The 23,380-nt window shown below is 43.9% G+C and overlaps 1 protein-coding gene across 3 annotated transcripts in view; it reads left to right on the top strand.

Moving 5' to 3' along the window:
* The window catches only part of TFAP2A (transcription factor AP-2 alpha), a 38,330-nt gene that overhangs the window by 12,294 nt on the left and 2,656 nt on the right, over positions 1-23,380 (top strand). For all 3 annotated transcript variants that reach the window (XM_060774797.2, XM_060774798.2, XM_060774796.2), the window contains 4 exons: positions 1,146-1,197; positions 6,936-7,161; positions 11,255-11,373; positions 17,730-17,871. In XM_060774797.2, the coding sequence (XP_060630780.2) occupies positions 1,146-1,197; positions 6,936-7,161; positions 11,255-11,373; positions 17,730-17,871 (539 nt within the window). The remainder of the gene's footprint in view (positions 1-1,145; positions 1,198-6,935; positions 7,162-11,254; positions 11,374-17,729; positions 17,872-23,380) is intronic.

Below are 23,380 nucleotides of genomic sequence, written 5' to 3' on the forward strand. Positions count from 1 at the left end.
TGTTTGAAGGGATCATATTTCCCCATATAGTTAAAAAAACAACAACAACAAAAAAGGAAGAAAGATCCAACGCAAACTGCCTCCGCCGCCGTCATTTCTGCACATTTCTCAATTTAATTATGCTCAGATCCAGAAGCACTTTAGGCAAGTTACAAATGAGAGCATTGAGTACAATAAAACCTGTAATAAAGCAACTTCGTACCATCCGCCCGGAATCGTTGAGATCAGGCGCAATTAAGAGGAGCATAAATCCAGAGAGGAATGGGGAATGTGAGGGCTGGAGGGAGGGAGGGAAGAGGTTTTGGGGGCGCCAAGGGCGGGCAGAAAGGGGGTTTCCACATTGGGGAACCCGCTGGAAATTGCTTTCCCTTCTCTCTTTTTCTGAGTCATTGGTAAACACAGGCACACACACACACCAGAGGCATTGTCAGCAGGCGGGGAATTAGAAAACACGGCCCTCCACCCCCCAAACACCCCGATTTTACTTTCTAATCACGTCTGGAGCGCCCTTGCGGCTGCTGCCCGTGGAGGCGCGCGCACGCGTGTCACTCAGAGCTCTCTCCAGGAGAGTTGCAAACCAGGAGCAGACAATAGCCACCCAAAGGGCTCCCCTCCTTCGGGGCGCCTTTTCCCTCTCCCCAGGCCCCCGGAAAGGGAGCCTGGGCTGGCCTTCCCTTCCCAACCCTTTCCTCCCCCTTGCTTGCTTTCTGCAAGGCTCCCCATTGTTGTGGTTTCCCTCTCAAACCCACACCTAGTGCTGCTTTTGTACCAAAGGGCGGTGGAAATAATTCCACCAGAATGATTGTGGCATTATGTTCATTCCCGATAGTTTTAAAAAAGCACAACACACAGAGCGAGGAAGCCCAGTTTTTGTCTCCTGAGTAAACCCAGCAAGGGTTACTTTGCTCCTCGAAGGCCTTCAAGAGGTATTACTTCGGAATAAACACGTTTTAGCCACCTTTCTCTCCAACGCAGTTATATATCCATATTTTCCTACAATTTTAGGCATCGGTTACATCATATTATGTCAATATTTCCCTTCTCAAAAATAAGGTGGTGATAGGAAAAGGAACTAAAGGGAAAAGCAGTGGTCAGTGGCGGTTTTCTCGTTGACATTCACGTCGTGTGTCTCCCTTTTGTTGCAGCACGTAGAGGACCCCGGTCTTAACATCCCAGATCAAACTGTAATTAAGAAAGGTAAGCCGTTTCCTTGCGCATTCCAAGCATGTCTTCACAAGCTCGGTACTCTCGCCCAAAGAACTTGCTGGAGGAGCTATTGTTTCCCTTCTCCCTCCCTCCCCCTCTCCTCCTCCCCCCACAAACGTAATTTACAACAGGCTTGGAAATGGGGAGAAAACGAAATTGACAGTCCCGGTTGCAAACCAACCTTTGCCTTAATCCCCACCCCTGTGATTGGGTGTCTCCGCGCGATTATATTCCCTAGCTAAAGGGATCCCCGGGTTGAGTTCTCCCTAATCCCATTCGGAGTTCAGGGCTCGGCTTCTCCTTGCACGAGAATGAGTGTTCGTGGCGAAATAAAGCGGAGATCCCCTCTTCCAGCTCCACAATACTCCGCTTTCTCTCCCACCCCCCAACTTCAGTTTTAGGAGATTGTCCGGGATTGTTGACATCAGAGGGCTTTGTTGCAACAAGCCAGAGAGGATGGCGGAAGGGAAGGGAAGAGGGAAAGAAGGGGGGTGTTCTCTCTCCCAGGCTTGCTTTTAGAAATGACAGAAACAGGATGAATTCCCCTGCTGCTTCCCAACGGTGTGGTGTTGCTGCTGTTGCTGTTATTGTTGTGTGTCTATGAGAGAGCAGAGTTGTGTCTTTCTCCACCCCTTCCAAATGAGCGCGCGCGATTTCGGGTTCTTGTTATGTCCCCCAAGGTTTTTGTTCTTGTTTTGTCGCTACCATGTGTTGGTTGAAAATAATTCCTCGGATTGGAGCGGATTGGAGGAGAAGGGCCCTTGGGTTGTTCTGAGTTGTCCGGGCTGTATGGCTATGTTCCAGAAGCACTCTCTCCTGACGTTTCTCTCACATCTATATAGCAGGCATCCTCAGCCGTTGTGAGGTCTGTTGGAAACTAGGCAAATGAGGTTTATATATCTGTGGTATGTCCAGGGTGGGAGAAAGAACTCTTGTCTGTTTGAGGCAAGTGTGAATGTTGCAATTGGTCACCTTGATTAGCTCTGAAAAGCCTTGCAGCTTCAAGGCCTGGCGCTTTTTTGTCGTGTCAGGAGCGACTTAAGAAACTACAAGTCCCTTCTGGTGTGAGAGAATTGGCCGTCTGCAAGGACGTTGCCCAGGGGACGCCCGGATGTTTTGATGTTTTACCATCCTCGTGGGAGGCTTCTCTCATGTCCCCGCATGGGGAGCTGGAGCTGACAGAGGGAGCTCATCCACGCTCTCCCCGGATTCGAACCTCCAACCTGTCGGTCTTCAGCCCTGCCGGCACAAGGGTTTAACCCACTGTGCCACCGGGGACTGCTGGCTGATTCCTGCTCGAGGGATTCCTTTTTTGGGAGGAACCCCCTGTTTTCAGAGTGTTTACTGCCCCGATTTTTTTTTAGTTTTTTAAATACTAGTAGCCAGATTTTTGTTCATTTTCATGGTTTCCTCCTTTCTGTTGAAATTGTCCACTGTATGAAATCAGCCAGGCTTAGAAGCTGCAAAGCTTTTCAGTGTCAATTGCAACACTCACACTTCCAACAGACAAGAGTACTTTCTCCCACCCTGGACCTTCTACAGATATATAAACCTTACTTACTTATATAAACAGGCATGTAGCCGGGGGGGGGGGGGCTCGGGGGGGCTTCAGCTCCCCCCCCCCCCGAAATTCTCATGGTGGTTCGCGAAAAGGCCTTACTGGTGCATTATTTAAACTGTTATGTTTATTAATATCATTATTTGATCACCATTCTCAATATATCCCATATGTATGGGGGTATTGGGGTAATGATACAAAAGGTTTGCTAGGCTAGACCCTCTTTCACTCAGACTCAGCCCCCCCCCGAAACTCAGCCCCCCCCCGAAACCCCCCCTGAAAATTTTTTAGCCCCCCCCCCCCCAAACGAAATCCTGGCTACGGGCCTGTATATAAAGCTTACTCACTTGCTTAATGTATTGTCGAAGGCTTCACTGAGTTGCTGTAAGCTTTTCGGGCTATCTGGCCATGTTCTAGAGAGGCATTCTCTCCTGACGTTTCGCCTGCATCTGTGGCAAGCATCCTCAGAGGTTGTGAAGTCACAACCTCAGGCTATCTGGCCATGTTCTAGAGGCATTCTCTCCTGACGTTTCGCCTGCATCTATGGCAAGCATCCTCAGAGGTTGTGAGGTCAGATGCAGGCGAAATGTCAGGAGAGAATGCCTCTAGAACATGGCCAGATAGCCCGAAAATATCTACAACAACCCACTCACTTGCTTAGTTTCCAATAGACCTCACAACCTCTGAGGATGCCTGTCATAGATGTGGGCAAAACGTCAGAAGAGAATGCTTCTGGAACATACAGCCCGGGAAAACTCATAGCAAACCCATGAAAGCCTTCGACAACACAAAAGGGCCCTTGTTTACCTTCGCCATGGCGGAGTGTTTGGATGCTTGAAGACCTCGCCAAGGTCTGATGCTCTGTCAAGCCCTTCTCTTTTGGAAACCTCGGCACTGTACATTGGAAGCTAAAGTTTCACCTCCTCCTTCCCCTTCCCCCCCCCCCCCCACCTCCCCCAATCTGGGGAGCCTTTGTCACGTCAAATTAGATGTGCAAGGAATAAATCTTAAAGAGATGCTCTTTCCAAGTCGACATGATAATTGGCTCTTTTATTAGTAATCTCAAGAGTTCGTTTAACTCCTATTGTCTCTATTAGCCTCCCCAGAGCTATTAATGTCACAAGTGATCTATCCAAAACCTAGATATCTCCCCTCCTTCCCGGCTCCATCTCCCCCTTTGCACATTTGGATTAGGAGGTTGGGGAAGGAGAAGGGATTGGGAACGAAGGGAATAAACAGAGGATGACAAAAGAGTAAATATTTAGAGTGTGGCCGGGGCTGGAGCGGGAAGACAACGGCCATGGCATGCAAGCGAGGCTTCCCTTATTTTTTCCACGTATGTTTGGCTACAACGAGAAATGCTTGGAGAGTTCTGCGGATTTTAAGAATGCCCCCCAGATCCTTTCTGTCCTGGAGGGGGAAGAAGGCGAAAGAGAGAGGAATGACTTTGTTTCCTCGCATTGTTTGGGTTGTGCGTTTCTCATTCAAACAAAGGACTGAACTGTCCGCTGCTCTTGGCGACGGAAAGTAGATTCCCTTCCCCCTCCGGCTTTCCAGACGGAAAAGACTGCCAAGCCAATGGTTTGGAATCAATTCAGATATTGGGACTCCTCTAAACCGAGAAAAGGGTGGCATTACACTATCCAGAGCTCTGTTGCTATTGAAACATCAGCGGCAGCGCTGAAGATAAAGCATTTCTATGGCTCCCTGGGCGGTAGGTTCCCTGACAGCCTTCAGGACACTGATTTGGCTGTAAGTTCCCCGCGAAATCAATAGGACTTGGTTGCCTCTGGAGGCCTTTAGGGGAGCCCTGGAGTGGCAGGTCCCGCTAAGCCCCGCCTCTTTTCCCCCGCCCAATGGGAAGCCAGACGCCTTGACACAACCCCAGTTTCAGATTGGCCCTTCTCTTTTGGGGGGAGAAAAGGCCTCAAGACTAGAGACACTGGTCTTGTTTGTGCCTCTCTGCCTTGCGCCAGCTCCTTTTGAAAAGCTTAATTGAGTTCAAGAAATAGCTAATGGGTATTTGAAGCTCACACTTCTTTACCCCAAAAGGAAAAAAAAAGGCTACATCTAAACTTGGTACGTCCTGGAAAGCCCATCTTAAGGCCCTTCCACACAGCCTGTGCTTGAGGCAAGTGTAAAGGTGGCAATTGGTCACCTTGAGTAGCATTGAATGGCCTTGCAGCTTCAAAGCATGGCTGCTTCCTGCCTGGTGGAATGCTGAAAGGGCATTCAGTGGCCCCTTTCACAGAGCTGAATAAAATCCCACATGTTCTGCTTTGAACTGGGATATATGACAGTGTGGACTCAGGACCCTTCCACACTGTCATATATATCTCAGAATATACATATATATCCCAGAATATCGAGGCAGAAAATCCCACAATATCTGCTTTGAACTGGGCTGAGTTCACGCTCAGATATTGTGGGCTGTGTGAAAGGGCCTCCAGATAACCCAGTTCAAAGCAGATATTGTGAGATTTTGACTTGATATCCTAGGTTATATAGCTGTGTGGAAGGGCCCAGTGCTAATCAAGGTGGCCAACTGCAACATTTCCACTTGCCTCAAACAGACAAGAGTTCTTTCTCCCAGCCTAGACATTCCACAGGTATATAGGCTCCACTTGTCTAGTTTCCAACAGACTCATCAACCTCTGAGGATGCCTGCCATAGATGTGGGCGAAAGGTCAGGAGAGAATGCTTCTGGAACATGGCCATACAGCCCGGAAAACTTACAGCAACCCAGGGCCCTTCCACACAGCCCTATATCTCAGAATATCAAGGCAGAAAATCCCATAATACCTGCTTTAAACTGGGTTATCTGAGTCCACATTGCCATATATTCCAGTTCAGATAATGTGGGATTTTATTCAGCTGTGTGGAAGGGGCCCTTGTCCAGTGGCTCTCAATCTGTGGGTCACCAGGTGTTTTGGCCTACAATTTTCAGAAATCCTGGCCAGTTTACCATCTGTTAGGATTTTTGGGAGTTGCAAGTCAAAACATCTGGGGACCCACAAGTTGAGGACCACAGCCCTAGACCGAGTTAGGTGGTCTAGCAGCCTGTTTGCCTTCGGGAGCCCGTCCAATGGAAAGGAGAGTTGTGGTTTTGCCCGTATACCTTTTCCTTGTCCTCCTTTTCAGGGGGTTCTGCGTTGGGCGCATGCGCACTGGAGGAGTGAAGCCTCCGTGGCGCATCCTTGCAGTTTACTTTATCTGCCATGGCTCAATGCTATGGGATCCTCGCCATTGTAATTTGGTGAGGCATCAGCACTAAACAAAGAAAGACTTTGCAAAACGACAATTCCATAACATTGGGTTATAAATAAAGATTATTATTATTTGAAACACAACAAGATGAGTCCACAGCAGACAAGATCACTCTGCTGGCTGTTGTATTGGATCACACATAGGACACTTGCCAAGTGTGTAGGACTGTGTGATGTATCTGTGGATAATGCGTGCATTTCCCAGTAAGGTGGCCTTCTGCAGCTGGCAGATGGTCATTTTGTTTAAGTGCATGCCAAGGTCTTTAGGCACTGTACCCAGTGTGCTGATCACCACTGGGACCCCCTTGACTGGCTTGTGCCACAGTCTTTGCAGTTCGATCTTTAAATCCTCATATCGTGTCAGCTTTTCCAGTTGTTTCTCTTCAATCCTGCTGTCACCTGGGACTGCAACATCGACAATCCATACTTTGTTTTTTAACATGGTTGTGAGGTCAGGAGTATTGTGCTCCAAAACTCAGTCTGTCTGAATTCGGAAGTCCCAGAGGAGTTTGACGTGTTCATTCTCTGTAACTTTTTCTGGCTTGTGATCCCACCAGTTCCTTGTAGCAGGAAGGAATGTGTGGCACAAGTTCCAATGAATCATCTGAGCAATGGTGTTATGCCTCTGCTTGTAGTCTGTCCTCCCGATCTTCTTGCAGCAGCTAAAGATGTGATCTATTGTTTCATCTGCTTCCTTGCCGAGTATTATTGAGTTTTTGCCAATGTCTCCCATAAGAGCCCATCCATCAAAGCTTCCTGGTGTTTTATCCCATCCTCCTCCTTGCAGAAAGCTCCCATGCTACCTCCCTGCCCTCCCCTCCTCCTCTCCCCATCCCTTCAGGCTCCTCCGGCCTTTGGCGAATCCTCGCAGTGGTGGTGAACTTATGCTTCTCCCCCTCTCGCAGGCCCCGTGTCCCTCTCCAAATCCAACGCTGTTTCCTCCATCCCCATGAACAAAGACACGCTCTTTGGCGGCGTGGTGAACCCCAACGAGGTCTTCTGCTCGGTGCCCGGCCGCCTCTCGCTCCTCAGCTCCACCTCCAAGTACAAGGTCACCGTGGCCGAGGTGCAGCGCCGCCTCTCCCCGCCGGAGTGCCTCAATGCGTCGCTGCTGGGCGGAGTGCTTCGAAGGTGAGGAGAAGGCAACTCTGCCTCTGGACCCTGGGAGAACAGCCACCTGGCGGAGGGGCGCGCGCTTTTTGGAGGGAAGGAAGCCCATTGGAGGAGAGCCGGGCCCGTGGTTGCGGCTCAGCCAATCCCGTGGCTCCCTCCAAAGGCGGCAATTTGCCACCATCCCCTGCTGGGCTCAATTTATGAAACAGAAAAGGCCAAGGCCTCATAAGAGCCAGAGGGCCTCTTTTCTCTTCAGAGATGTGTTTGAAATGAAAACATTAAGGTGCTTCCCCATACAGATATCCATAATGACAGATATTCATAATGACAAATTACTATACCACCAAACATAATGACAAATTAGGAGGTACTTCTATACCAGCAAACTTCAGTCCTTCCGGTGTTTTGGACTTCAACTCCCACAATTCCTAACAGCCTGTAGGCTGTTAGGAATTGTGGGAGTTGAAGTCCAAAACACCGGAAGGGGTGAAGTTTGCCCATACCTATTCTACACCCTAGAACAGTGGTTCCCAATTTTTTATGACCAGGAACCACTCTCCAACATTAGTACCAAAAAGGTTATGAATCAAGTTTGTGGTCATCTTTAGAGTCCGTTTGATTATTTGGGAGCCCCCGGTAGCACGGTGGCTCCACTGAGCTGCTAAACCACTGAGCTGCTAAACTTGTTGACCGAAAGGTTGCAGGTTCGAATCCGGGGAGCAGCTTGAGCTTCCTCTGTCACTTCCAGCTTCTGCCAACCTAGCAGTTCGAAAACATGCAAATGTGAGTAGATGAACAGGTACAGCTCCAGCGGGAAGGTAATGGTGCTCCATGCAGTCATGCTGGCCACATGACCTTGGAGGTGTGTATGGACAATGACGGCTCTTCGGCTTAGAAATAGAGCACCACCCCCCAGAGTTGGAGACAACTGGATTTAATGTCAGGGAAAAACCTTTACCTTACCCTATACCTTGATTATTTGGGATGCTGATTCAGAAAATTGCATTGGATAGACCACATCAGCTCTAGTTTATGATACAGAACATATGTTATCCAGTAGCTGCTATTTACTCACTGACAGGAAACCATATATAATAAGCCTTGGCACTATAAGAGGGTTTTGTGAGACTTGTCAATCTCATAGTAACGGTAGGGCCGCGGACCATATTTTAGTTCTTGTGGACCACTGGGGGTCTATGGACCACACGTTGGGAACCACTGCCCTAGAATGAATGTAGTTCAACACCACTTTAACTGCCACATCTCAATGCTATGTAGTCCTAAGACTTTTAGTTTGGTGAGGCACCAGCACTCTTTCACAGAGAATGTTAAAGGCCTTGTAAAACTACACTGCTTAGGATACTACTGTGTTTGACTGCATTCATCCTCCAAAATCTCAAGTTGTTGCACTGACAAAAGTCTTGAGAGATTTTCTTGTTTTGAATTTTTAAAACATACAAACAAATGATGTAGTTGTTTCATGTGCAAGGAACTATTTCAAAATGTTTGTATTGGATTTCACTGGTCTGTTTGTGCAATTTGAGAACATCCCCCCCTCCCTCAAATGGAGTATAATATGCCTAATATGATTTTGTAGATTTCGGGAGAAGAATATCTGGAAATATATAGTATTACATAAAGTGGTAAGGGGAGAACTTCACTATGAAGTGTTTCTTGTCCTCTCCTCAGTCTGACCTCAATGTCCAGTGTCCTTTGTTTTAATTTATGATCAGGGTTAATCTTTACCTCAGGGTTAATTATTGCAAAGGTTTATCCATTTTGCAAGGGTTAGAATGGAACCAGGAGACTCCAGCTCCATGAGGCATGATGAAATGAACACCTTAGCTGAAAGATGTCATTTAAATAAATAAACAAACAAACAGTGTAGCCAGGTCTTGTAATGTTCTGGGTGTATTGTTGCCTTCAAGTCTTTGAACATGGAAGGCCTATGTTCAAATTCCAGTTCTACCAGTAATGAAAAGGATAGTGTTGAGTCAGTCATTCAGGGCCCTTCCACACAGCCATATAACCCAGAATATCAAGGCAGATAATGCACAATATCTGCTTTGAACTGGGGGCCCTTCCAGACAGGCCCCGTATCACAGGATCTGATTCCAGGTTTTCTGCTTTAAAATAGGTTATATGAGGGCCCTGCCACACAGTTCTATACCCCAGAATATCAAAGCAGAAGATCCCACTTTATCTGAGTGCTTCTTGGCAAGGGGTTGGACTGGATGGCCCATGAGGTCTCTTCCAACTATGATTCTATAATCCAGTTCAAAGCGGATATTGTGGGATTTTCTGCCTTGATATTCTGGGATATAGAGCTGTGTGGAAGAACCCTGAGCCTGTATTGCCAGATAATCTGGGAGGGACAAAAAACCTGGGATCAGATCCGGGGATATAGGGCCTCTGGAAGGGCCCTGGGTTATCTGAGTCCACACTGCCATATAACCCAGTTCAAAGCAGATAATGTTGGATTTTATAAAGCTGTGTGGAAGGGGCCTCCATGTTGATTTTGCAGCTCACGAGGAAACAGTTTTAGTTCTTGTGGACCACTGGTGGTCCACCATATTTTAGTTCTTGTGGACCACTGGTGGTCCACAAGGCCTACCAACATCTTCCAAATTCTTTATAAAAGAGACCAGGCTACAAGTTGGCTTAAATCTTATTTTGGTCCTAAGTAGAGCAGATCCCCTTGAATCCATTCGATTTATCTATGTGTTGACATACCAATCAGCCACTGAATGGGTCTACTTTATTTGTGACATCCCAACCAGATGACCAGGGGCGGCTCAACCCATTATGCAAAGTAAGCATTTGCGGTATACTTGATTTTGCCCAGGGGCGCTCTTGGGGGAAAATAGACCTTGACATATGCGAGTTGTAGTTACTGGGATATATAGTTCACCTACAATCAAAGAGCATTCTAAACTCCAACAAGGATAGAATTGAACCAAATATGGCACACAGAACTCTGATGACGAACAGAAAATATATATCAGTGTTTGGTTGGGGGGAGGGGGGGATACTGTTTGCTTACCGTTGAAAATTACCTAGGGCCGCCTCTGCACATGACAGCCAATTTTTTTCAAAATACTCATACAGAAAACCAGCTAATGAAATCATAGAGATGATTAGCATTTTAAAAATCATTCTTTTTTTGTAGCTTTAAGGGTGAAACTCATATCTCTGTGTAAAATGAAATACTCAGAGTAGACAGCTTGTCCTAGCAAGGAACACCTAAGCATTCATGTCAACACTGAAAAGGAATGCATTCCCTTCAGTATAGAAAGCCACACACTTCCTAGCAATACTTGCTGAAAGCTAAGACACACCAGTTGAGGGCACTGCCAGCATTGCATTACTAAGGGAAACTACAAGGCTATGCTCCAGTAAAGGAATGTGTTAGGCTGTATCTGGCTGAATATAGGGATACAATCCATTTTTTAAAGCATACTTATCTTTGAAACATTTACATTGGATCTTCCAGTTTAGCCTTTAGAGCAGGCATGGGCAAACTTTGGCCCTCCGGGTGTTTTGGATTTCAACTCCCACAATTCCTAACAGCCTATCGGCTGTTAGGAAATGTGGGAGTTGAAGTCCAAAACACCCGGAGGGCCAAAGTTTGTCCATGCCTGCTTTAGAGAAGCATGACTCTTGTGAATTATTTTTGTTAATGATGCAAAGGAGTCTAGCTCAGACAAGTCCCTCTTGGATCACTAATGAGTAAAAGCACTAAAAGTGGTTATGCCATCAGTCACAATTTGCCAGAACATGTTATAACCCCTGTAAGGATTGCCTGGTGCCCATATATGACTTGCACATACCATAACAACATAACGGGCTTAATTTTAGCTGTTTTATCTCCATACTTTTTTCAAACACAAGGAAATATTTCAGCACATTTTCCTGTATGGCATTTAATTGTACCTTCATGGCACATCTTCCACGCTCAACATTTCCTGGAATGAAATTTCACTAAATATCCTTTATATAATAAGGATTTGCAAAATAGCTTTAGTGGAAAATGTCTGAACAGAGTTGCAATATGATCTGGTTGATATTAGTCATGTGTTAAGTGTTGTTGTTTTTTTAATGTGTGGAACAGAGCAAAATCAAAAAATGGAGGAAGATCTTTGAGAGAAAAACTGGACAAAATAGGATTAAATTTGCCAGCCGGGAGACGTAAAGCTGCTAATGTTACCCTGCTGACATCACTAGTAGAGGGTAAGTGATGGTTTTGGATTTGGCTTTGGGAAGGGCATTCTTTGGGAAGTGTGTGTTTGTGTGCATACATATACTGTATCAATATAAATATTTGTCAACTGAACAAAGCACAAGCATTCTGAATGAAGGACTATCCTGGAATGGTTATGCACATTGCTTGATTTAAATCATCATGACTGAAGAGAACATTCATTTTGACCTTTTGCTTTGTATTTTTTTTCAAAAGGTGGATTGAAACCGTCAGCCTAGTCCAAAAAAAACCCATTTATGTCAAAATAATTGGAAGTGGGCTCTATTTAAATCTGTTTGGACTGAAATCATTGTTCTGGGTGCCAAATCTCGGTGAATCGAGTGAAACTAAGTTGGCTTACATTCTAAAACTTCATTTAAACTAGGTTGCTGTCTGATTGTTTCACTCACTTTTTTTGAAAAAGTAGGGCTGAAAATATTACTCGAGTAAGCGTAATTAATGGATTAATTTATTAATCACTGATTGACATGGTGGATTTTAATTGGATTTTAATCAGTGTAGTCTCCAGTGAAAGAGGTACAGTAGTGATATGTACAATCATTGTGTGTATCTTGATTCAGACACCAGGGACTGGGTTATTATAGTTTTCTAAACAATCTATAAGTTGGCTAGGTCATGTATTCAAAAGCAGCTGCTTCTTTTCAGAATAATTGCAATTTTAATTGATTAACGGACTGATTAATTATGCTAAAATAGGTAATTGAAATGTGGTTCTCAAACTGATAGAGCTATAGGATTTCAGATTAATGGATAGGCAAAACAGAAAAATTCAATCTGTTTATACCTTTGACATAATTGCAACCTTGTATACACTTAGGAGGAAGTAGAGCCTATTGCTTCCAGTGAGTCTTATTTCTGAGTCATGGTGCCTAAGATTTTGTTCTAAATGTAATCCCTTTCAAATGTGTTATAAGGAAATTCATGAATATTACTATTTACAGATAAATGTATCTGAGATAGGGATGTAATTTTGTTCAACTTCAGACATTTCAAATGTACTGCAATCTGCATTGTAGACCCAGCAGTTAAGTTCTTTTGATACCATTCTGATTTTCAGTCTGAATTCAGTTTTAGTCCTACTTAATGAATGCATTGAAGTGAATAGGAGTTTTACTCACAACTAACTGAAGTCCATTCATTTTAGTGGATCTAATCTAAATAGGGGTAACATTTAATTTAACCAACAGGTTAACTAATCTATTCATGAAGCTGACAATTACATGCAAATATTTATATTTATATATAATTATATGCAAATATTATATGCAAATATCTAGAACAGGGGTAGTGACTGTAATCCTTCAGCTGTTAATGGACTGTGGATTCCAGCAGTCCTAGTCAGTATAGCTCATGGTGAGGACCACTGGAAGATATAGTTCACTAAGATCTAGAACACTGTGATTTCTACCCTTATCTAGGACAAAGTATGTATTTTTGTATCCTTGAAACCTATGTTCATATTATGATATTTTAGCTGATTTGCACAGACACTTGGTTCTAGATCAGGCATGGGCAAACTTAGGCCCTCCAGGTGTTTTGGACTTCAACTTCCACAATTCCTAACAGTCTACTAGCTGTTAGGAATTGTGGGAATTGGAGTCCAAAACATCTGGAGGGCCCAAGTTTGTCCATGCCTGTTCTGGATACTAAATATGAGGCATAATATGCGGCTTTCTAGGTGTTGGTCTGCAACTACCATCACTTCTCACTGTGCCCTTTGTTGTCAAGAGATCATAGCATGTACAGTGCAATAACATCTGAACTATATACACCCCTTGGTGTATATAGATCAGATGTTATATAGATGTAAGGATTGTAAATGTAAAAGTTTAGATTTGTGAGATTGAGAGTGATGAGAAAGGCTTCTAGAAACAGGCCTATCTTTACTGTTGATAAGGTTGAACGTTTAGTGGTGTAATAATGACAGAGGAATTTAATATGTTGCATGAATTATTGAATACAGTCCGTTTAAGATGAGCACCATCGTATGTAAAGATACCATAAATTTATACAGATCTGCACCAAAAATTACAACAGATTATTGATTCTTTTGGCCTTCCCAGATTGAGAAACAAAAACAAAACAAATATAAAATGTGTGAGCATCTCCAAATGTTTCAGACTTCAACACCCAGAATTTTTGTCATGCTGGTATGGGTTTCAAGTTCAAAACAACTGAGCAGCCACCAGACCTTGAGAAAGACCATCTCTACCATTCTTTCATAATTGTATGGGCCACAAAGGGAAATTAAGTGGGGTCAGTCCTGGTTAGTACTTCAGTGGGAGACCACCAATGCTGCATAATATATATATCTCAGAGGAAGGAACTAGCAAAATCACTTCTGAGTTTTCCTTGCCTAAACATATGAAAATCTTATGAAATTCATAGGGCAGGCATGTAAGGGGGGGGAGGGGCTTGAGGGGCTTACCCCCCCCCCCCAATTCTCAGGGTGGTTATTTGAACTGTTACATTTTTTCATATCATGATCTGATCACCATGCTCAAGATATCCCATATGCATAGGGCTATTGGGATAACGATACAAAAGGTTTGCTAGGGTAGATCCTCAGCCCCCCCTTTGAATCAAACTCAGCACCCCCCCCCCCCAGTCAAAATCCTGGCTGCGGGCCTGCCTTAGGGGACAGGTCAAAATGTTCAAAATACAGGAGGACACTACTTTTCACCAAGAAGATCACATATTTGCTCACTTTCTGGCACAAACAATTAATATTTCAAACCAACAGTCTAACAGTACCTCAAGAAAATATTCAAATTCCTGTGAGATATAGTGATGTTGGAATATTCGTGTTTAAAAACTGAACCAGGAACCACATTGCCTTTTATGTAGTATATAACCAGTATATTACATTAATTTGATGTAACAGGTAGGCTGGGAGATCAACTGTTTGACCAGGCCACATATTAATGAAACTCTCCAACCCAGTAGCATTATATTCTCTGTCAATCACTAAGCAGTTTTAAATGTTAGGTGCTTCAGCTACCCAAAGATATGTCTCTGCTCCTTTAAGCCACATACCAGTAAATCATTTAAGTTATTCTGACATCTGCATTTGAGAAATGCATGACCATTACTTCCTGAATTAGTTTGGGAATCCTTGACCTAAGTCAGGATTTAATGGTGTCCTGAAAGCCTTGCAGTCAGCCCCTGAACTTCTCTTTTGTTCTCCTTCGCTGCAGAATATGGGGCACCTTCTTTGATACCATTTCCTATTTTAACTCTCAGGATGGTAGGGAGGGGGAGTGGACATATTATTTTAACTTAAGGAGGAAGGGCGAGCAAGGAGGGGAGTTTCAAACTGGGAAAGAAGTGCAGTGGTCAGGCTTGAAAGGGGGCTTGAAAGGAAGTGGATATGGATAAATACCCACATTATTTTTAAATTTTGAGGGCTTTAACCTCAATTTTGGTTACTGCCAGTATAGTGGTTTTTAAGCAGTTTTGGATCCTTTAGTTTTGCTTAGAATCAGCTAATGGTTTTCTTTTGCTTTATGGGTTATTCGCTCTCTTTCTTTCCCCCTCCCACTAAATAAAGAGTCAAACATATTCAAAGGTTCAAGAAAATGAATCTTAACGTCTTTTCAAAATGTCAGTCGCAATTGAGAGATTGTCAAGGACATTCTCAGTGTGGTTAGCAACTATAAAATAATACATATAGTATGAGCAAAGGAGGGAGAAAAAGCTTAGAAGCCACTGAAGGGGGAAAAACAGAAAGAGGAAAGGGGGGGGGGAGAACCCCAGAAATATCTCTCTCACACAAAAAAAGAATTAGTGAGGAAAGTAAACTGGTTATTAATGCCCATGTTATTTTGATGTCCCCTAATATGTAGGTTTAATAGTTCTGAAGGAGCTTTGGGAAAATGACTGGGGTTTGATCCACTGGCAGGGAAGAAAACAAACCAAAGGAGCAAGGACTAATGCTCAGATAAACTGATAATAGCGGCTAATTTTTTTTTGTCCTCCTGGAGAGATAATCTCCAGTTGTTTTGGCTGTGGGTCCCTGTGCGATGAGGCAGTTTCCAAAGTACTGTTATTGTTTATGATCCGCTCCATTTTATGGAAACAAGCTCACTGGACTGAGGCTTTGAAGCTCTAATTGGCGCATGCGTTCTTCCGGACCCCGAGCTAATGGCAGGAAGCCCTGCGGTAAAAACCAACTGGTTCAGGAAATTAAAACCAAAGATTTGAAAATCAACAAAACAGACAGACTCAGCGGAATGACCCTCAAATTCTTATGGTTAATCGTTTGAAGGGGGCGGGGAGGGGAGGGGGGCGAAGAGAGAGAGAGAGGGAAGAAGAAAACGAGGGAAGGGGCAGATAATTACCCGCGATCAAGTTAAATACTTAACAATTTAATGTAGTCCACTTATGGGACTTTGAGAAGTAATGATGATCAATATTAATCTCAAGTATATGCGGAAAGGAGAAAAAAGAGGGGAAGTTCCATTAGGAGCACTGTATTTTCCCACACATAATTTATCACTTTCTTTCTAGGAGGCTTGAACTAAGCAAATAAGGCAGACCAAAAAACAAACAAACAAAAAAACCCAAAACACCGGGGGCCCATCCACACAGCCTTATATCCCAGAATATAAAGGCAGAAAATCCCACATTATGTGAGTGTGGACTCAGATAACCCAGTTCAAAACAGATACTGTGGGATTTTCTGCCTTGATATTCTGGGATATAGGGCTGTGAGTTTTCCGGGCTGCATGGCCATGTTCTAGAAAGCATTCTTTCCTGACGTTTCGCTCACATCTATGGCAGGCATCCTAGGAGGTTAAGGGGTCTGTTGGAAAGTAGGCAAGTGAGGTTGATATATCTGTTGAATTTCTAGGATGGGAGAAGAACTCTTGTCTGCTTGAGCCAAGTGTGAATGTTACAATTGGCCACCTTGATTAGCCCTTCCACGCAGCCATATAACCCGGAATATCAAGGCAGAAAATCTCACAATATCTGCTTTGAACTGGGTTATCTGGGGGCCCTTCTACACGGCCTTATATCCCAGAATATCAAGGCAGAAAACCCCACAGTATCTGCTTTGAACTGGGTTATCTGAGGGCCCTTCCACACAGCTCTATATCCCAGGATATCAAGGCAGAAAATCCCACATTATCTGAGCGTGGACTCAGATAGCCCAGTTCAAAGCAGATATTGTGGGATTTTTGCTTTAATATTCTGGGACATAGGGCTGTGTGGAAAGGCCTAGAGTCCACACTGCCATATATCCCAGTTCAAAGCAGAAAACGTGGGTTTTTATTCAGCTGTGTGGCAGGGACCATTGAATGCTCTTTCAACATTCCATCAGGCAGGAAGCAGCCAGGCTTTGAAGCTGCAAGGTCATTTTATGCTAATCAAGATTTATTTATTTATTGTGTCAGGAGCGAACCAAAACTGTGGCATTGCATTAAAAAACAAACAAAACACAAAGATCAAGATGACCAATTGCAACATTCACACTGGCCTCAAATAGACAAGGGTTCTTTCCTACCCTGGACATTCTACAGATATATAAAGCTTACTTGCCTAGTTTCCAACAGACCCCTCAACCTCCGAGGATGCCTGCCACAGATGTGGGCGAAACGTCAGGAGGGACTGCTTCTGGAACATGGTCATACAGCCCGGAAAACTCACAGCAACTTAGTGATTACGGCCATGAAAACCTACAATACATCAGACAAAAACAAATTCATAATTTCCTCGTTGCATGACAGAAATGAAGTATTCTGACGTATGTTAGGAACATATAGAAGCAAATGCCTCAAATAGCTATCCGTATGAATTAGGGCCGAAAGCATTACCGAGTTGAGCCAGCCCCTCCCTCCCTCCCTTGCCACCCAACCAGGAAATTTTAACGCGTTGTAATTGGTTGTGTCGGCTCTGAAGGGAAGTAGGGATGCTCACAATGGAAACTGTGCTTGATTTAAAACAATGGATTCAAAAGCTCCCAGGCACCCCAAGTGAGGAGGAATTGTTTGTTCCTTTCAGGAATCCTCTGAAAACAACACTGCCCTCTCTCTCTTTCTATAGCAATTTCTCATCCTGATTAGTCATACCCCGGGATCCTCGTTTTCTCTAAACCTTGATTGATATTTCACAAATGCACCAACCAATATTGGTAGGTTGGCGCCTTCTTCATTGCTATGTGAACGCAACCCAAAGGCGGGAAGCGACTGTCTGGCCTATTCCAGGAAAAGAGCAAAGTCCTATTGACTGCAATAATGGGGTTATTTGGCCAGCTTGGTGTCTGCCTTCTCTCTCCCAGCGTTGTGGATTGATTGCTTGTGTCTCCCCGAACCCTTCCTTTCAGGAGAAGCAGTCCATCTAGCGAGAGATTTTGGTTACGTGTGTGAAACCGAATTCCCTGCCAAAGCAGTAGCTGAATTTCTCAACCGACAACATTCCGATCCAAACGAGCAAGTCACAAGAAAAAACATGCTTCTAGCTACAAAGTAAGACATTTCTGAGGAAATACCGCCTTTATTTGCATGTTGTGCGATTAATGTCTCAGGGCCCTTCCACACAGCCATATAACCCGGAATATCCACAATATCTGCTTTGAACCGGGTAATCTGAGTCCACACTGCCAGGTAATCCAGCTCAATGTGGATTTTATACACCTGTGTAGAAGGAGCCTCCTTTGATTAATTTTCCTATCATTTTCCCCTAATGGTGTGAATACTAAGGGTTTATTTTCTGAGAAAATGTTATATTTGTGTCATCCCCACAACACTCGAGTTAATGTAGATCAACAAGGAGGATCTTTTGAATAGTGAAACTGAGGACTCTTCAAAGTTTGCTATTTTTGGGCCCTTCCACACAGCCCTTTATCCTAGAATATAAAGGCAGAAAATCCCACAATATCTGCTTTGAACTCTGAGTCCACACTCAGATAATGTGGGATTTCCTGCCTTGCTATTCTGGAATATAGGGCTGTGTGGAAAGGCCCTGTGGCTGAATAAAATCCCACATTATCTGCTTTGAACTGGGATATATGTCAGTGTGGATTCAGATAACCCAGTTCAAAGCAGATATTGTGGGATTTTCTGCCTTGATATTCTGGGTTATATGGCTGTGTGGAAAGGCACAAACATGGCAAACTTGTCTATTATTTCCTGTTAAACTCTGCATTGGATACAGTAGGGTTTATGCTGACAGTAAACATGGATAACATTGTGCTGTACTTCTTTACAAATTTACTTGGGAGTAAGTCCCACTAAACCCAATGTATCCTTCTTCTGAATAGACATGCCTAGAATAAGTAACATTGATCTTAGGGCCCTTCCAGACAGTCCTACATCCCAGCATATCAAGGCAGAAAATCCCATAGTATCTGCTTTGAACTGGGTTATATGAGTCCACACTCAGATAACCCAGGGATTTCCTGCCTTGATATTCTGGGGTATAGGGCTGTGTGGAAGGGCCCTCAGTTAAATCAATCCCAGAAAATTATTAGGAGTATTGGGCTCCTTCCACAAGGAAGAAAATCCCACAATATATGCTTTGAACTGGGATATCTGAGTCCACACTGCCATATATCCCAGTTCAAAGCAGATAATGTGGGATTTTATTCAGCTGTGTGGAAGGGGCCTTAGAAATAGAATGAAGCTGCATAGCACCCCAGACTATTCGAATTTGTAACGTTTTCTTCCTCTTGGGAGATCCCCCCCCCCCCCCGTGCGTTTAAGGATATCCAAGCACACTAAATGCCAGTGGAGGTTACTTCAGGAGAAGGACGGAAAGGAGACAGCAAAAAGGCATCGGTTTCCAGGATGGGGAGGCAGGAGTCTTGTGGATTGTGTGCCTGCTGGAAATTAAAAGACGTGTTTAGGAGCCCTTAATTTGCTGGTGGCAGATGTCAGGGAAGGGCACTGGGCCAGAGGGCATCCAGCAGCTAATAGTGGAGGCACTCTTTGCCTGGGAGATGTTTAACACTAGCCTTTAGACAACCAAGAGGTACATGCTTTTCCCCCTGAATTTCCTCCTACAGCAGTTTGCTCAGACACTAGGGCCCCTTCCACACAGCTGAATAAAATCCCACATTATCTGCTTTGAACTGGGATATATGTGGACTCAGATAATCCAGTTCAAAGCAGATACTGTGAGATTTTCTGCCTTGATATTCTGGGTTATATGGCTGTGTAGAAGGGCCCTGAGTGTGACTTCTGAACAGAACCCCTTTCCTTCTTATGCCTTTCCCCACATGAACAGAATTAAACTGTCAGTGTCACATTCCCCCATACTTTAGAGGCCCTTTAGTCCTTGGATGGCAGGCCTACCAGGAGGTTTCTGCAGGCCTGTAATCCAACTTAACCACTATTATATTGCATTGATAAGGAATTTGTGCCTTCTCCCTCTCCTCCTCTCTCTATACTGCTTACCATATTGAAATGAAATTTAAATCAATTCACATGAATATAAGATCACACATTGAGAAGACACATCCCTTGAAAGCCTTGCTTGTATATGTGTGTGTATAAGATCAGATAAAGCATATATTTTAAGTACATCCACGAGGGTGTAAATGCTATTGAATTCAATGTAACTTCCAAGAAAAAAGATGTGTGATTATGCTATAAGATCAAGATGTGCTAGAAACAAGAAAACTGCTCAGGTAGACATAGTCTATGCTGGATGCTATTATAGATTTTATACATACATATAGACACACATATATGGAAGTGATGTCTGTTTTCTTTCCCCAGTCTGGTTGTATAATTTTTCTTGTAGTTCACTGAAATCTTTGGTCTACTTTGATGATATCCTTGTTTGTATGAGAGGGAGCACTAGGGTGTTTGTATGGGAGAGAGACCCCTTCCACCAGCTGTATAAAATCCACATTGAACTGGATTATATGGCAGTGTGGACTCAGATAATTCAGTTCAAATCAGATATTATCTGTCCTGATATTTTGGGTTATATGGCTGTGTGGAGAGGCCCTATATTGCTTGAAGTCAGTGTGAGCACATAGGATACTGAGGGAAAGAGGGAAAACCCCAGATCTGTTAGTTTGTAGTTGAGATACCCGAAAAAGTCCTGCTTGCTGCTGTTGTGATTATACTCATTATTAGATTTATCTAGGGTTACTTCCAAACAGCCCTATATCCCAGAATATCTGCTTTGTACTGGGTCATCTGAGTCCAGACTGCTAAATATTCCAGTTCAAAGCAGATAATGTGGGGTTTTATTCAGCTGTGTGGAAGGTGCCTTGAATGAAAGAAAAGATGAAGAGATTACACACAGGGCATGGGTGGGAACCAGCAGAGTTTGAGAGTTAGGCTGGATCTACACTGCCATGTGATGCAGTTTTAGAATGCTGACTAATTGCATTGAAGCGGATTATATAGCAGAGTGGACTCATATAAATTAATCTACATTCTGAAACTGCATTATATGGCAGTATAGATCCAGCCTTAGGCCCCATCTGCATGCCATATAAAATCCAGATGATCTGCTTTGAACTGGGTTATGTGATTCTACACTGCCATATAATCCAATTCAAAGCAGATAATATGGATTTTCCATGGCAGTCGAGATGGAGCCTAAAACACAGGGAGGCCTTGTTAGACTCTGGAAACCCACTGGGCCCCTTTCCACACAGCCAAATAAAATCCCACATTATCTGCTTTGAACTGGATCATATGGCAGTGTGCTCAGATAACCCAGTTCAAAGCAGATATTGTGGGGTTTTCTGCCTTGATATTATAGGTTTAATAATAATAATAATAATAATAATAATAATAATAATGTAATAACTTGTCTCCATCTCCCCAAGAGACCTTGCAGCTTACATGTGGCATAATGTGCCTAAAACAAAGCATAAAATAAACACATAACACATTACAAGATAAAACGAATAGCATAAAAAACAATAATTTAAGCTCCAAATAACCTATGGTGAGAACTGTAGTAAATCATGGCCAACTGTAAACAGGCACAAGGGAATTGGACAGTGCAACGTGTAGCTAATGAACTAGAGCATGGGACAGAAGTGCACATATGACTCTATGGAAGGGCCCTGGATGACTTGGGACAGATCCCATTTTCTCAACCTTGGGGACCTTTCACACAGCCCTTTATCCCAGGATATCAAGGCAGAAAATCCCACAATAACTGCTTTGAAGTGGATTATCTGTGTCCACCCTCAGATAATGTGGGATATGGAGCTGTGTGGAAGGGCCCTCAGATAACCCAGCTCAAAGCAGATACTGTGGGATGTTCTGTCTTGATATTCTGGGATATAGGGCTGCGTGAAAGGGTCTTCCCAGGAAGGCAAGGGCAAACACCTCCCAAAGTATCTTCCAAGTGTGATGTCTGGCCTTATTATGGATTTATTTCACTTTTTGTTGTTTTGTACCTTCAAGTTGCCTCTGGGCCCTTCCTCATAGTCCTATATCCCAGGATATTAAGGCAGAAAATTCCACTATATTTGTTTTGAACTGGATTCTTGAGTCAACCCTCAGATATTGTGGGATGTTTTGCCTTGATATTCCGGGATATAGGGCTGTACGGAAGGGCCCTCAGATAACCCAGCTCAAAGCAGATATTGTGGGATTTATTGTCGAAGGCTTTCATGGCTGGAATCACTGGGTTGTTGTAGGTTTTTCCGGCTATATGGCCATGTTCTAGAAGCAATCTCTCCTGACGTTTCGCCTGCAGAGGTTGTGAGAATGCTTGCCACAGATGCAGGCGAAACTCAGGAGAGAAAGCTTCTAGAACATGGCCATATAGCCCGAAAAATCTACAACAATTCATTGTGGGATTTTCTGCCTCGATATTCTGAGATATAGGGCTGTGTGAAAGGGCCTTCCCAGGAAGGCAAGGGCAAAATCCTCTGAACAGATCTTTGCTATGTTGGGTGTAAGTCAGAAACGACTTGAAGGAGCATGACATATGTGGAAGCATATCAGAATAGAGGAAGATCTGGTTCAAAAGTGGTAGGAGTGGGAGAAAGGTGGGCTGTGAACGAAACAAGTAGGGAGCAAAGAAGAAAAGGTTGCTCTTGGGGCCTTTCCACAAAGCCCTATATCCCAGAATATCAAGGCAGAAAAATCCCACAATATCTGCTTTGAGCTGGGTTATCTGAGTCCACACTCTGAAATGTGGGATTTCCTGCCTTCCGAGATATAGGGCTGTGTGGAAGGGCCCTCAGATAACCCAGCTCAAAGCAGATATTGTGGGATTTATTGTCCAAGGCTTTAATGACTGGAATCACTGGGTTGTTGTAGGTTTTCCGGCCTTGATATTCTGGGATATAGGGCTGTGTGGAAAGGCCTTCAGACTTGAGTTCGGTATAGTCGTAATTCGGACATAGTTGACCATGTGAATGCGAAATCAGGACACACCTGGAACCTCCTCTCCCAAAGTATTTTCCAAGTGTGGTGTCTGGCCTTATTATGGACATATTTCAGTTCTTGTCGTTTTGTGCCTTCAAGTCGCCTCTGGGCGCATCCACACAGCCCTATATCTCAGAATATCAAGGCAGAAAATCCCACAATATCCGCTTTGAGCTGGGTTATCTGAGTCCACACTCTGAAATGTGATCCCTGTGCTACATAGAAATTACATGATATTCCCATCACATTTAAAAGTAATTTAAAATAACATAAAGTTGAGCATGTGAATGCTAAATCAGGATACACCTGGAACCTCCCCTCGCAAAGTATTTTCCAAGTGTGACTTATTTCAGTTCTTGTTGTTTTGTGCCTTCAAGTCGCCTCTGGGCCCTTCCACACAGCCCTATATCTCAGAACATCAAGGCGGAAAATTCCACAATATCTGCTTTGAGTTGGGTTATCTGTGGGCCCTTCCACGCAGCCCTATATCCCAGAATATCAAGGCAGGAAATCCTACAATATCCGCTTTGAGCTGGGTTATCTGTGTCCTCAATCTGAAATGTGCCTTGATATCCTGGGATATAGGGCTGTGTGGAAGGGCCCTTGGAAGTGTCTGAAGGGCAAG

This window comes from Anolis sagrei, chromosome 4 (assembly GCF_037176765.1).
Source record: "Anolis sagrei isolate rAnoSag1 chromosome 4, rAnoSag1.mat, whole genome shotgun sequence".
NCBI classification, from domain to species: Eukaryota; Metazoa; Chordata; class Lepidosauria; order Squamata; family Dactyloidae; genus Anolis; species Anolis sagrei.